Here is a 16,199-nt window from a genome sequence, read left to right on the forward strand (position 1 = left end):
GATTCCTCGCTGCCGTCGGGGCGGGGGGGGGGGCAACGAAACCCCCCCGGGGACGCTCAATCCGCTTCGTTTAGGTAGCGAAGAACCCCCGCCCCGCCCGGGCCGAGCCCCCGCCCCCGGCGCCGCCCGCCGCTCCCACAATGCTGAGGGCGGCAGGTGCCGCCATGGCGCGGGGCGGCTGAGGGTCCGCCCGCCTCCCGCCGCGCGGCGCCCGCGCCATGGCCGCCTCCGAGCTCTACACCAAGGTAAGGGGCCCGGCCCCCGCGGCCCCCGCGCCTCTCCCGGCGCGGCCTCGCATCCCCGGGGAGCGGGGGGGAGAAGGCATCGCCGCCGCCTCTTGCCGGGATGATCCCGCATCCCCGGGAAGGGCGGGGGGCGGCCCCGCCTGTGGCCGAGACGGGCCCGCATCCCGGCGGGGGAGGAGGAGGAGGAGGAGGAGGAGGAGGAGGAGGAGGAGGAGGAGGAGGAGGAGGAGGAGGAGGAGGAGGAGGAGGAGGGGGGTGCGGCCACGCTTTCCATAGATGCTCCCGCAGCCCTCCGCCTCTTCCCGAGATGCTCCCGCATCCCCGGGCTCAGGTCCTGCCGCCTCTTCCCACGGTGCTCCCGCATCCCGGCTGGGGGGGACGGAGGGGCAGGTCCTGCCGCCTCTTCCCAAGATGCTCCCGCATCCCAGGGCTCTGCTCCCACCGTCTCCTCCCAAGATGCTCCCGCATCCCGGGCTCTGCTCCCACCGTCTCCTCCCAAGATGCTCCTGCATCCCGGGCTCTGCTCCCACTGTCTCTTCCCAAGATGCTCCCGCATCCCAGGGCTCTGCTCCCACCGTCTCCTCCCAAGATGCTCCCGCATCCCGGGCTCAGTTCCTGCTGCCTCTTCCCGAGATGCTCCCTCATCCCGAGGCTCCGCTCCCGCTGCCTTTCCCCACGCTGCTCCCGCATCCCGGGGCGGGGGAAGGTCCCACCCCCTCTCCCCGAGATGCTCCCGCATCCCTGGGGTCCATCGCCGCCCGTGAGTCTCGGGAACCGTAGAATCCCTAGGTTGGAAAAGACCTTTGAGATCATCAAGCCCAACCGGACACGAAGGCGCTTGGGGCTGGAGTAGTCGGTGCTGTGCGGTTCAGTGAGCTCCTTCCGAAATACCATCCCGTTCCTTGTAGAAAAACTCCTCCTGCCCTATAGATGCTTCGATATTAAACTAACCTTTCTGATGACGCCGCACCTTTAAATTGTATTATACACGCGAGGTTATGTATATTCCTTTGGCAGGCGTTCAGGAGCCGGCAGTGACGCTGTGCGTGACTCTCATATGCTCTTTAAGCAGACATTTTTCTAATCTTTTTAGTCCTCTGTTAGTATCTCATCGCTTTCTACCCGGAAACAGTTCCTGCCCTGCGCATCTTGATGATGGCAAAGCCTGCAAACCGAGAGCTGTGGAGATGATTCTTTTATCCTATAGCAATGGGTTGTTTTCCTTGCTCGGCCTTGTCCTGATGCAAAAACCTGAAGCGAATGACAGACCACAGGTTTTTAAGGGCAGAAGGGATCGCTGGGGTCACCAGGACTGAGCGCTGCAGTGCAACGTGGCAAATTCAAACGCTTCTTTCAAAGAGGTTGCACGGTCAATGTGTGTTTTGTCAAAGCCCAGGCAGGGGTCCTTGAGCCACTTTATGAAACGCTCTGCAATTACCCCCCGGTCTGGCCCCTTGTGTGAGGAGAGAAAGGAAAGGAAACAGCCTTTGTTTTGGCCTGAATGGTTCACCTTCTTTGCAGGGTCCTCCCGCTGGGATGCAGTGGGCAGCATGTTTACTGTGCATCAGAACAAATCAAACTGGACAGTGCTTTCCATAGGCTTGACTGTATCTGAATTGTGTTCTTCTGTGGGAGAGGTTGAATGTGAGGAAGCGGGGTGCATCCCTACACCCCTAAAGTAAGCTAAATACCTCCGTTGATATGAGGCATCTTGGCGTTTGCTTTCTCACAGAAAAGCATCTTTGTTAACTGTCATTGGAGAAAGGGGTGAAAATTAGCATTCTGGTCAAGAGAGCAATGGTACTGTAAACTTGTTCCCAGGTGCCCAATAGATGTTCTCTTTGTAAGGACTTACTCTGGAAAAGTACTCTTGATTTATCTCTCTTCGTGGATGTTCTTATGGAATTAAAACACCCCGTGAAGAGTTGTTCAGAAATATTTTTTTTTATATATATTTCCAACTGCGTCTGACCTTAAATTGACTTCCCTGAGTGGTTAAGTCCTTTAGTCAGAAGTTGCCTCAAAAATGTGGATGTCCTATTGTTTTGGGAGCGCATGGCGATGGAAAGCTTGGGACCCCTTGTAATTCCCAAGGACAGGGACAGGAAAGCTGCTGAGTGTTCAAGAGAGACAGTCTGCTGGCTTCCCTCTTTGCTGGCTTTTTCCCCAGGTAAAGCCATCATGCTGCTTAAATCACTCAGTATCTCAGCCTTGATTAAGTAGCGTAAACAATGAAGTTAAGGTCATAGCATGCAGTGGTAAAAAGAGCAAACTCAAACGAGTGCAGGGATGATCCTCCAGCAGGGACTCACTGAAGGCCAGAGAGATTGCTTTCGTGCTTTACTCACACCACAGGCTGCTCTTGTCCTCTTTAGAGCCGTATGTAGGTGCAGAAAGAGCAACTTTCACAACTTTTTATAGTCAGGATTGTCATTTGGGGCAGCTGCTTAAAGTACCATAGCTTCCAGTATAGCATCAATGCGTAACGTGTGGTATTGATGTAAATATTCTGCTGGCAAGCAGAGTAGGGTATGAATTTGCAGCGCATCATTGCTGACTGTGCGTGTTCTGAAGTGAAGTAACCAGCAGATCTCTTGCTCTCTCCCACTGGAAACCCACATCCTTGCTTGCCTGGGTTGTTCAGCTAGTCACTTGGAACAAAAGTTGTTAAAATAATGTTAATGGCTAGGTGACCAGTGTTGCAAACAAGTTATCAACATCTCAAATGTGGTCAGAGAATGGGAGAAACAAGTCATCTTATTTCCAGCTGTTGTTTATAGAAATGGGCCACCTTGTTGCACGTTTCAATGTGTCTAGTTTTGATAACATGCACTGTTAAACCTTCAAATTTGGGTTCTTTGCATGCCAGTGGAAAAATAGCACCCGCTGTCCCAACCACATGTCCTTGAAATATAAAGAAACTCTTATTCTCCCAAGCTGTTAGAAACCAGCAGTGTACATATTAGAAGAAGTTGTGCCAATCCTATGAAAATCCTATTCCTTTGATTCACCCGAGTGTGTATCCAAACTTGGTGACCATATAGACAGCTTTATTATCACACATCTTTGTAGCTGATCTGAAAATTTCGATTTAAGGTAACTGACTGGCTCAGGCACACTCACAAGCTAATTGTGAGCAATGGGCCCGGACCACGCTGGGCTTTGTATTCCTGTGCTTGGTGACTGGCTCTGCTTCCAGGCTTAAGTTTTTGGGTGCAGCAGTTTAAAACTGCTCCGTGGGTTATCTCCCAGGCATTCCTATTTAAAATATTATGCCTGTGAGCTCTTTTGAACTCGCCCTATTGGACGTTTGTCATTCGCAGGCTGGTGGTCCTGCTGTAAGATTGTTTCTGAAAATTTTGGTTCTTTGACTTTGGAAACAAAGAGTCTTGATGTGTTCGTGAATCACTGTTGTCCTGCTGAGTGATATTTGGATGTAGCTGATCCGTATTTTCAACAACAGATATATACCCAGTCCTGCTGCCCCTTAAAAGTCTGGTACAGACAATCTAGGCCACGCATCGGGTTTTGTTAGTGTAATCTAATTTCCTTGGAAACTGCGAACAAGTGAGAACACTTTGCCTAGGCCTGGATCTCCTCCGACTTCTCCTGCCTTTGGTGTTAGACAGCAGCTTTGTGAGTTCCAGGTGCGTCAAACCGAGCCCCAGCACATGCTCTCATCACCTGGACATGAAAATTAACAAAACCTATGTGACACTGTGTTTATGCCACTTCTTTTAAAGTCAGTGAAGAGTTGACATCATTTAGTCATTTTTGTTCTCCATTTCCATCCTTTTTTCCCCTGGGTTTGAGTTGTTTTTGTTTTGTACTGTGCTTTCACAGAGCACCATGCTGCTTTGCCCTCTTGGGATTTCTGTTTTGGTTTTGTGTGGCTGTGTGCAATGCGCTTACTTATTTATTATCCCTTCAGTCAGGCCTTCTTTTCTTTTTATTCTTACTGCTACCAAAATGTTCCTCTCTTTCCAGTACCTTTGAGGTTTGGGGCAGGTAGCTCCATCTAGCTTGCTGCTAATTTAGGACCTAATATGGTTTCAGTTAAAGTAAGTAGAGACATTCCTTTGAACACAGAGGAACTGATAAAAGAGTTTTTGCTGGAGAACGTGATCTGGACAAGCTGAACTCAGTAGCTGACCTTTAGTCATAGGATCATAGAATAGTTTGGGTTGGAAGGGACCTTAAAGCCCATCCAGTTCCAACCCCCCTGCCATGGGCAGCGACACTTCCAATAGACCAGGCTGTCCAGGGCTCCATCCAACCTGGCCTTGAACCCCTCCAGGGATGGGGCAGCCACAGCTTCCCTGGGCAACCTCTTCCAGTGCCTCACCACCCTCATCGTGAAGAAATTCCTCCTGTCCTGCTGCTCTCTCCTCAAAATGTTTCACTTTGAGGGTTTATAGGCAGTAAATTGAGTTAGGGAAGCATCAGAGGGAACTGCATAGAACAAAAAACCATTTGTGCAGTCCCCAGCACTGCAAGGAGCCCTTTCTTGCTTTCCTGGGGCTGTCTGCAGGCAGCTGCTTCAGGTGGGAAGCCAGAGTGTTGTAAACTTGGTCTTCCCCTTCAGCTGTGCGGAGCCCTTGCAAGCGAAAATGGCAGAAGGCAGATTGCTCTTCTTGGTTAATGGGAAATAGAGCAAACATACAATCTGAGCATAAGAGAGAAAACAGAACTGTATTTCCAAACTTCTGTGCTTATAAGCTGGCTTTTCTTGAAGGTTAAAAAAAAAAATCTGCCCTACTACATAGTCTTGAATATTGCTTCAATATTGTTCAAACTATTTGCATGTGACATAAGTGGGTTCTAAACATTAGACAGTAACCAGTTGTCTCGGTAGTTGTGCTATTTTGTTCTTCCAGAGCCAGGCGGCCCAGTAATGCAGAGATGAGAGTCCTTTATCTCAACACACAGCTCTGGTTTCCTGCTCTGTTCAAGGCAGATCTGTGCAGCTCGGAGCAGAGATGCTGTTGCAGAAATCAGATGTGTACTGGCGAGCGATTACATCTGCATATGACAATGTTTTATAACTGTATCTCTGCCTCTTCCAAAAATCTAATGCAGCAGCAGAAAAGGGGATATTTCAGTTGCTTTTCTGCTTAAGGGACCTGCTGTGTCACTGGAATAAACTGGATGGCAGCTCTGCCAGTGGCAGCTTAGAACTTTGGGCATCAACTTTATTCTTATTGCCTTTAAACTGAAGGTGCCAGAATATAATTACCCAGCAGTCTAACGATACTTGGTTCAACCTAACCTTGAGATTTTATTATGTTTTTGTAAAAAAAGAAGGAGTTTCCTGTATTTGGATGTAAACCACAGCAGCCTAAGAAATGGGAAAAACTCTTAGCTTTCCAATGGTACTTTTATGACATGCCAGCACGCTATCTTCTTCTTTAAAGAAACTGTGAGCCTTGGGAAGCAGGATGAGTGATGGTTTGAGTCAGAGCCCAGTCTGTGCCAGCGTTGCTCTCCTGGGCACCAAGTGTATCTAAAGGAGGAAATGATACCACCCTGGTCAGGGCGGTGAGGCTGGAGAGGCAGCGAGCTGTTTGTGAAAGCTTCTTGCAGCTTACAGATGGGTTTTGGGAGGGTCTGTCCTGAAACGCTGAAAGTCTAACACCATTGGGAGCTACTTTTGAGGGAGAGAACAGCGTAGATTTCTGTAATAAAGAAATAAATTGGTTTTTGGATGTAGACCTGCTCTTGAAAGTTGTGTGAATTCTTCGTTATGTGTGAAGAGCAATAATGAAGGCCCCATTTATAATAATTGATCTTGTTTGTTTAATTCTTCAAGTGTCATGATAAAACATTTACCATAATAATATTAGTGGATTATATGGGATCCCCCATAAATGGCCATCAGGAATCTTTGCAGAATAATAATGTCTGTGCATCAGGCTGTCACTGGTTATTTGCAGTCTGTTTCTACTGCAGTAGTTTTATAGCATGTACCAGATGGCTTAGGTAATGGATTATGTCGTTTTTTAGATAAATAAATGATCAGATAAAGTGCTGTTGAGCTCATGCTATGTCAGGAAATGTGTGTGAGGACCACCATTATCTTTTGGTGAGCTTGAGGTTGAGTTGGAAGGGATAGGCAGCAGGTCAGGCAGATGTATCTGGCTTTTAGGGTCTCTTTGTGGGGCCTCTGGGAGTTTAATCCTCTCCGTGTGTTCTAGTAACAAAGTAATTTGTCTTTCTCTTTAACGAGATTCATTGTTTAATCTCTGTAGGACTAAAGAAAGCATTTTTGTTATTGAAATTGCTCATTGAACCACTTGAATTGGAGGAAGTCACAGAAACCGCTAGTATCACAAGGTTCCACTGTTTCTGGATGATCTATTTTTAATAGGATTAAAAAAAAGCAAGAAGCAGAAGGTTAATAGTAGATGTTTTTTCTGCTGTGAGGGAAAAGCACTGTGCTGCTGGCAAGTCTGCTGTCCTGTGGGTACCAGTGGGATGGTGTCTGCGTTTCTGGCAGGTCAGAACAGCCTCTGCAGCAACCTCAGAGGAGCCAGCCACTTGGGGTGTCCTACAGGGACATAAATCATAGAATAGTTTGGGTTGGAAGGGATATTAAAGCCCATCCAGTTCCTGCCCCACCGCCATGGGCACGGACACCTCCCACCAGACCAGGCTGTGAAAGCACATCCAGCCTGGCCTGGAACCCCTCCAGGGATGGGGCAGCCACAGCTTCCCTGGGCAACCTGGGCCAGGGCCTCACCACCCTCATGGTGAAGAAATTCCTCCTTATGTCTAGTCTAAATCTGCCCTTCTCCAGTTTATACTCATTGTCCCTCATTCTGTCACCACAAGCCTTTGTGAACAGCCCCTCCCCAGCTTTCTTGTAGCCCCTTCAGGTACTGGACGGTCCCTCTAAGGTCTCCTTGGAGCCTTCTCTTCTCCAGGCTTAACAGCCCCAACTCTCTCAGCCTGTCCTCATACGGGAGGTGCTTCAGCCCTCGGGAGGTGCTTCAGCCCTCGGATCATCCTTTTAGCCCACTCTGGACCCATTCCAACAGCTCCATATCCTTCTTATGCTGAGGATTCCACATTCCTTGAATTGAAAACACAAACCATACACAAAACAAACCTTTTGAAGCCTTGTTTATATTGCTGGGACTTTTGACACCTGCATGGGTATGTAAGCAGAAGTGCAGACATTGCTGGTGTGAAAGGCATCTTGGCCAAGGGGGTGATGATGGACCCAATTTCACTTTGTGCTGCCAAGCAGCAGGAGCTGGTCTGATAGGAGGCAGTGGTTTGGTTTATGCCTCTCAATAAAAATCAGCTTAGCTTAGTTTGCCTGTATAAAGCTAGGGGTGGGCAGAGTCTCAACTCCTGTACTCGGCTGGGTTTTCTTTTGTAGGCGTGAAGCACAGAGGTTATCTCTGGGCTCCCTGTAGTGAAGCGGTGTTTACTACTGGGTGTATCGTGCTTGACTCTGATAGTGGATATTTGTATGGCTGGGCCCTGGGCCAGAAAGTGGCGTTTGGGCAAGGCTATTGTTCCTGCTGCTGCTTCGTTAGCAAACTACTCAAACAAATTGACGCAGCCGTGCACCTTCTGCTCATCTTCTCTGCTGCTGAAATAGCAAGGAAGAACCTTCTGTTTTCCCTTAATACTGGGTGGTTCTTGCTGTACAAAATCCAGCCTTAAGGTCAGAATAAACCCATGATTCTTGGGAATTTTCATCATGTCTGTGACTTTGGCTCTTTCTTTAGACTGTAACTTTTTACTTAGGTTATTTTCCTAAAGCATAAGCCCATTCATGATACACCACAACAAGTGCATGGGTTTGTTTTGGGGGTGATGCTTCTAAGAGTTTGAATGGTTTAAATTGGTATCAAAACGTTTAGGTAACTAGAAATGCATTAGGCACAAAATGCAACCTGTTATTGAAAGGTCGTGGGAGACAGAGAAAATTCAGACTCTGGAATTCAAAGGCTCTTTGTACGGTAACTTTTTCCTTTTGTTGGCTTTACTTTCAAGCTGCATCCAGGATGGAGGGCTGTATGATTGGGTTGCTAAGGTCTCGTTTACCGACACAAATAGCAAGTCTCTTAGTGACTTTCCTGGCAGATAACTGCACTTTCATGCCCATGCCGGTGCTGCATTCTGTGCCACCGTTTGCTTAGGACTGCATCATTTCCTCCTCCTCATTCTCAGTGTTGCTTGGCTTTGCTTAACCCTAGGTTTGCTTAAGCCTGATCCTGCAAAGATTTGTTTTTATTCCACATGAGTAATTCCATTGCTTAATTTTATGCTTTGAAGTAAAGCATGTAAATCTGAGAGACTGGGCCTTTGATTCTCTATTTCCTCTTATTGCTGGGAAATAACTTCACTGTTGTATACCTGCTCAGAATAATTTGTGCAGGAAAACAAATGGAAACCTGTCCTAGGGACATCATCTCATCAAGTTCTTTATGTTAAGCTCTGTGTATACGGTGTTGTAGTAAGTTAGGACCTGTCTACTTAAAACGCAATTGCACTATTTAGTAGTAAGAGTGTATTTTCAGGAGTAGCTCCTTTTTTTTCAGGACACCCACCCTCTCAGGGAGATAACAATTCCACTCATCTGCTTTTAGCACAGGCCACTTTCTCCTTTTGCTGCAGGCAGCAGCCTGAGGTGAAGTAGTGTGTGAGATGGATAAGCCTGAACTACCCAGCACTGGACAAATGTCAGAAGCACCAGTTATCAAGCTGAAGATCTTGATGATTTTGGGGTCTTCTTGCTCCTGGCGATCCAGGTCGTAACCCATGCCTTTCCTGTCACATTATAGCTGCTTTGTTGCCTGCTCTTTGTTACTTACAGTATTTAGTAGTTTTATTTTTATTTATCTTGGGGTAGTTATATACAAATAAAATGTAAAGAAGTTCAGTGCTGGCTAAAAGGTTGGTGGGTTTTGTGTGTGGCTTGTTTTTGTTTTCAAAAAGAAGATGCTTGCTTGGTGTGATTATGTTAGAGGAGCGCCCTTCTTGCTGAATCCCAGGCACTAAGCTGCTGGAAGGTAAGCACAGTAGTAAAGTAAGTTTTACTACCAAAATTTATAGACTTTACTTCTTCTGAATGTCTGTGCATTGCAGATATTGACCCAACTTTTAATGGAGTGTCTTCGAATTTTAATGCAAATTCTGAAGAAGGTGAAAATGGATTATTTACAAAAGCAGAGATCTTGTGTCTTTACACCATCTGTTCTCAGTGGCATGGATTTAATTTCTTTGGCCTGTTAATCTGGGACAATAGCAGGATTTATCACAGATCTTCCCCTGAATAATAATGGTGTGGAGGTACTCAAGTCTGGGATAAAGCTTCTTAAAGTGTTAAGAGAGAAGAAGGTGCAAACTTAACATCAAATAATCAAGTAAGCAAAGTATGAATGAGAAATCACCATGCTTATGAATGGTCTGAGCAAGCAGGATAAAGATTAAACTGAAGAAGCAGTCAGGAAAACAGAAGGCATCTGTACCTGCAGGGTTGTCTTTGAGTTACCTCCTTGGTGAAAGTTGTGGTTATTTCCTGAACATCATGAAAGCTCTTGCCTTCCTCTCGTTGCTCATCATGTCTTCAGTTTTGTGTTTTAACCCTGCTTCAGGTGTGGCTGTAGGTAAGGCTGTCAGGGTAATTCCCATAGAATTAGAGCTGGTAATTAGCAGAAGTGGTTTGTTGAGTTTATTTAGCTTCTAGGAGACAACGCGGATGGTTGAGAGCAGACCCTTCTAGGCTACTTACACTGTGGTCTGATGACAGCCCTTGCTTTAAAATTAGATCTAAAGGCTAAAGCAGTGTTGCTTTGAAGAGCTCTCATTCTGTCTTTAGAGGAGTTAACGCAGGGCACAAATACAACCTGTCACTTGTGTCAACTTTCCTAAGATTGCTCTGTAGTTAGATGTGAACTGCGCCTTTCTAGCTCGACAGTCCTAAAGAGAACAGATGCTTTTCATCTGAGTGACTTCCTTACCCATATGGTCTCTTTTTTTTGCAATGGATATGAAAAATCATGGTCTCCTTGAGTTACCAATGATATCCTTGAGTTCTTCCATTTGATTATCACAAGACAAGAGAATTTTGCGATTGCTTTGTGATTTACAGGAGGACACTCTTGCTCTTTGTAGAGCCAGAGAAATAAACTAAAAATACTATGGGTTGGTCTAACAATGAGGGAATTCATTGCCCCGGCATGGCTTGTCACACGTTACTCTCTGCAGACTCTATGGGTTATTCATAAGTATCTTTAAAGCAGATGACCTCAGTTGTTTTGCTGAGGAAACCAGAGGGAGAGAGATTCTCAAGTTGCCTTATGAGTTAGTGTACACCAATACAAGAAATATGGAAATATTTTCAATGGAGATTGAGCCTGTTTTGCCTGGGAAGAAAACTCCAACTGCCTCTGAAAGTGCTGAGAATCTGTGTTGCAAGAGATACGGGATGGAAACGGATGTTTTAGACTACATGTTTGTCAAAGTAAGTAGAATATCTTTGGTCGTTTTCTTGGTTCTGACATAGGTGAAGACTGTATAGCCAAGTATATAATAATAGCTTATTAATATAATAGTTTATTAATCAAGTTTTGAAGTAAGTAAAGTTTTTACATATGATCTGGAGATACAAGAAGACTTTTTCAAACATTACAGACGATAATTTAAATTGTTTCGGGCATAGTTTCCCTTAGAAAGCTTGTACAATCAAAGCACGTTTGGCAAACAGCGTGCAAGCTTTTTGTTGTTAAAGTCACCAGGCCCTAAATAAAATAAATGCCTTATAAAAATGCTTAAAAACAGGAAGGAAAGAATTGGGGAGCGGAAAAAGCTTTTATATTCTTAGGATGCAGATGCAGTAGGTATTTATACAGTACATGAAATACACTCAAATGCTATAGGTTTTTTTCTTAGTAAGCTGCGATGAAGACTCCTTGTGCGTGTCCTTCACCTGCCTGACTTTGAGTGTTGCAGGCACTTTGACCCACATTTGCAAAGCCAGTGTCAGAAGTGTGTGAGCTTGTAGAGTTGATGCCTTAGAGAGCAGCTCAGAGCCTGGGTCACCACTCTCTGTGGTTCTAATAGAATCAAATTGGATTTTCAGACCAACCCCATCCAAGGAAATCAAAGACCTTGGAAATCCTTCTCTGATAAGTTTGTATTTTGCATAGATATGCCTTGCTAGCATAGACATTTTTCTTTTTCCAGCCTAATAATGCAGCCTGCTCTCTCCAGGTGGTCGTGTTCAGTTAGCAACTGGTTTACATTGAATGGGTTTGGGCAGATTTGGCTTTGACTTTCACCAGCTGTTGCTATTCCATTGTCTCCTTCATCTGGTGCTGCCAGAATTGACAGTGTCTCTTTGATCCAGACATTAATGAGCTGCTTTATTCCTACCCAAAACCAAGGTAACTCTTGAAAGAGAGAGGGACAACATCTCTCGTAATTTTTTCATGGTTAATGCCTGAAAGACTGGTTTTTTGAGTCTGTCTGTAAATAAGTAAATAGAAGATATCTGCAGAAGTGAAAATCATTCAAGTTCACTTGTATGGGTAGATGTTGCTGAGAAACAAGGGAAGCTTTTTATAGGTTGAAATTCCTCTTTTCTTTTTAGGATGTGGGTAATTCAAGGAACTCTTTCAGTTCTTATCTAAAGAGCTGTTAAGCTGTAAAGATAGCTGTATCTCCTGCAGTACTGGTGATTGCAGAGGGGAAGTAGAAAACTATTTTACTGCTGATAGGACTGCTGAGCCGCTTGCGCTGCTAATTCTGTTCTGTAAGCGATGTCAATTAGTACTTCAAGAGGTTAATATCTCAGAAGAAGGCTTTATGAGTCATATGGTCTCATTCGATAATTATTATAGTCTGCTGATTTCTGCATGTGATCTAAGATGGAATCATGAGGTATGAAAGAATAATGCAATTTCCTATTATATTTTCTTATTGTGTGAAATTGTGGTAGTACAAATAGCTTTCTGATCCACCGGTAAAACATGAACGCTTCTTACTGCATCTTTTTCTGCTCTGCACACTTTTAGAGTCACTGTATAGCTATCACTAAGCCTTGCCTTGCAACAGCCCAGCTTGTCCTTCTTTGAACAAAGTAGAGCGATCCTCGAATCTTGTGTTCAGTTCTGGCCCCTCACCACAAGAAGGATGTTGAGGCTCTGGAGCGAGTCCAGAGAAGAGCAACGAAGCTGGTGAAGGGGCTGGAGAACAGGCCTTATGAGGAGCGGCTGAGAGAGCTGGGGGTGTTTAGCCTGGAGAAGAGGAGGCTGAGGGGAGACCTCATTGCTCTCTGCAACTACCTGAAAGGAGGTTGTGGAGAGGAGGGAGCTGGGCTCTTCTCCCAAGTGACGGGGGACAGGACAAGAGGGAATGGCCTCAAGCTCCGCCAGGGGAGGTTTAGGCTGGACATTAGGAAAAAATTTTTCACAGAAAGGGTCATTGGGCACTGGAACAGGCTCCCAGGGAGGGGGTTGATTCACCTTTCCTGGAGGTGTTTAAGGCACAGGTGGACGAGGTGCTAAGGGACATGGGTTAGTGTTTGATAGGAATGGTTGGACTCGATGATCCGGTGGGTCTCTTCCAACGTGGTGATTCTGTGATTCCACATTTCCATGTGATTTTGGAGGTGGTGGGATTTTTTACATCAGCCTGCTGAGGCTGGCAGAGAATCTAGGTAAGAAAATAAGTTTTAAAATAGTCCCATCAGTATGCATTTAATTATTTGGTTTTCCTCTGAATTCAAGGGTATCTCACCTGTGTGGCTTATAGTTTTATTCTGATTATTTTTAAACTAGTTTAGAGTAAGCGACGGTCCTGTGAATGACAGCTGGCTGCAGTCTCTGGTCCAGAGTGCCAGCATGATGCTGTGGCTTTCTTGTAGGGGAGGAGAATGGGCTGCATCTCCTCCACATGCCTCTTCCAGTCCTCTGTCTCCAATGAGGTTTGGAAGAAGTCATCAGTGCTGACCCAGAAACATACCCACAAACAAAGTACAAAGTTATTACCTGGATAGCAAAGCTAAGTTTTTTTTTAAAGCCAAATCAATAGGGTAGTGTAGAATGCAGGTGACACTGTTGGTAAGCTTGGAGTGACATGAATGGTAATAATATTTACCTAAAGTTTCATTCACTGCCTTTCTTTCAGTAAATCATACCGCTACCTCCCCTGTCAGCAGTTTTATTCTAGTGGTTCGAGATTTGCGTTGAACTATTACAAAGAGTAATATATTCATTGATCGTAAAGTTAATTTGATCGTTGCTGTCATTTTTATTGTAATTTCAGTGCAAGAATTTTAGAATTTATTGTCAATTTTAGGCTATAATTTCCTTCTCTTTTTAGAAGGCTGATTTGTAAGACAGTGTCTCTAGAAGTTTATCATATTTTAGTCTTACTTTTATGTAGTCATAAACTTGATTTTATATACTAGTAAATAAAGAGAGATGAATAGTAGGAATGCTAGTGTAAGGTATTTTCGAAGAGAGAGTTCTTGGTCCTTTTTCTCTCAGTGGTGATGCTTTGTTTTCTGCTGTAGGGTTGGATCCCACTAAAGGCTGGGCCACAATGGGATTTTAACGTCAACCGATTATATAAAACATAGAGTGAAAATCTGATTTTACAAATCATCCTGTTAAATTAACGAGGTGAGAATGTTGTGATATGGTTCAGTGTTTATAATTAGGAGCATCTCCCTCTTTCCTCCCACCTGTTCTTTTTACCAGGTGTTTTCTTTGGCAGAGAGTTAAGGCTCAGGAATGATGCTAGAGACAAAAAGCTATAGCTTAGTGCTAGTAGGGTGACTGTAATATCTGTAGGGGTAAGTCATGTGAAAGGTTCAGCTGTCTATAGTAACCCAGTTTCTATGGTGATCTATTTTCTGCTTTCTCTTTCCCTTCTCTAGACAGTAGGAAAAGTACAGTTTCAGCTGAATAAATTAAAGGTGCCTATTTCATGCTGGCATAGATCACATAGTTAGAAACTGCTACACAGCATTTGCTGCCTGAAGTGAATAGCATTTCTGTCTTCCAAGGCTGCTGCCTTTTTTTTTACATCAGGAGACATTTCTTTATGTAGCCTAGAGGAAACCAGCCTGCTAACCTGTTTTGCTAGACAGTCCTTTCCTCTTTTGTATTACATTTGCTTTGCTTTCTGTTAGTTCCTCTGATGAGAGGGCAGCAATATCCCATTAGAAATATTGAGGATGGGGAACTGCAGCTGTAGCTGAGGCACAGGGGGAGAGTGTGTGGCTTGTATTTGGTCTTCAGCTGCGTCTGACACTGTGGCTTCTTTGTGTTAAAGTAAAAACTTCCTTGCTTTCTGGCAGGGTTTTGATTTTTAGTTTGTGTTGATGTTATTTACATTGCCACATACACTTGGAACCACACACCTTCATTTTAATTCGAACTGTGTTTCTTAGCCTACGAATTGTGGATACGTCAGGGTTGAAAAGAAACAAATAGTCCAAGTCCCCAAACCACGGTTTCTGTTGCTAGTTTCCCAGCTGCTCCATTGCCTTTTTGCCGTGTCCACTGCTGTTTTGTATTCTAATCTGTTGGAGGAGTGGGGAAGAGGGTATGTAAATAATAAAAACAATACTGCGTTTTTGTACTGAAAACTATACCAAATACATTTGAAACTAATAAAAGTCAAAGGAAAAAAAACATGACCAGGTATTTACTACAAAGGACTAAGTTTCTTGTCTTTGTAGAAAGAAGATTCTTAGGGCTGGCGTAAACACCCCGTGAAGAGTAAGGTGTGGAAGCATAATGCGTTCTGTAGTGGAAACAATGAAAATGAATTTATAATCCTTTATTTCATTACTTTTCTCCTCTTGCTTTGTGGAGAGAATTGGTTTACATGTACGGCATAATCTTTTCAGGAATTCAGGAGCTTTCTAGATGAAGGCAGCAGCAGCGCTTTAAAGGCTGTGATGCGTTGAGGGTAAAAGCAATCGATTTAGTCTGTTTTAAGTTACTTGCGTGCGCTGCTCTTGAGAAGCGTCATACGATGGTTTAGGTTGGAAGGAACTTTTTAAGGTCATCTAGTCCAACCTCCCGTGCAGTGAGCAGGGACAGCTTCAGCTTGTTAAGGTTGCTCAGAGACCCATCCAACCTGACCCTGAATATTTCCAGGGATGGGGCACCTTCTCTGGACAACCTTTTCCAGTGTCTCACTGCCCTCATTGTGAAAAAATATCTAGTCTAAATCTACCCTCTTTTAGTTTAAAAGCGTTACCCTTTGTCCAACCACAACAGACTCTGCTGAAAGGTTTGTTCCTATTATACTTGTAGGCCCCCTTTAAATGCTGAAAGGCTGCAATAAGGTCTTTGCATAGACTTCTCTTCAGGCTGAACAACCCCAACTCTCTCAGCCTTTCTTCATAGGAGAGATGTTCCATTCCTCTGATCATTTTTGTAGCTTCCTCTGGACTTACTCCAAGAGGTCCGTGTCTTCCCTGTGCTGAGGACTTCAGAGCTGGATGCAGGACTCCAGGTGGGGTCTCAGCAGAGTGCAGGACCTTGCACTTGACTTGTTGAACCTTGTGATGTTCGTACGGGCCCACTTCTCCAGTTTGTCCAGGTCCCTCTGGGTGGCAACCCATCCCTCAGGTGTGTCAACCACACGCTACTTGAGCTTGGTGTCATCTGCAAACTTGCTGAGGGTGCAATTCAATCCTGTTGTCTGTGTCACTGAACAGAGGGGTATGGGAAGCAAATTGCTTTGTGAAGGTTGAAATAATTGCAGGCACTGAGCCTCCCCGGCAGCCTCCAGCTTGGCAGGGTGCGTGTCCCTCTCCTTGGCCAGGAGCTGGGGCTCCTCAGGTCTTGTTGCCCAATTCGCTGCCTTGGTTGAACACATTTCATTGTTTCCTGTCTTGAAACAAGAAAGCGATACGAAGTTTGGTCTTTCAAAAAATGCCTAGTAGAAACAAGTAGTCGGTTGTTTAAGTAGTGG

At 44.9% G+C, this 16,199-nt stretch overlaps 1 protein-coding gene across 1 annotated transcript in view; it reads left to right on the forward strand.

The window, feature by feature from the left end:
- The first annotated feature begins 159 nt into the window (after window positions 1-159).
- MYO5A (myosin VA) overlaps window positions 160-16,199 on the forward strand; it is a 92,266-nt gene continuing 76,226 nt past the window's right edge. Inside the window, exon 1 of the mRNA XM_069866734.1 lies at window positions 160-245. Within this exon, the coding sequence (XP_069722835.1) occupies window positions 219-245 (27 nt within the window). The 5' untranslated portion in view covers window positions 160-218. The remainder of the gene's footprint in view (window positions 246-16,199) is intronic.

The sequence above is a fragment of the Phaenicophaeus curvirostris genome, chromosome 12 (genome assembly GCF_032191515.1).
Source record: "Phaenicophaeus curvirostris isolate KB17595 chromosome 12, BPBGC_Pcur_1.0, whole genome shotgun sequence".
Taxonomy (NCBI): Eukaryota; Metazoa; Chordata; class Aves; order Cuculiformes; family Cuculidae; genus Phaenicophaeus; species Phaenicophaeus curvirostris.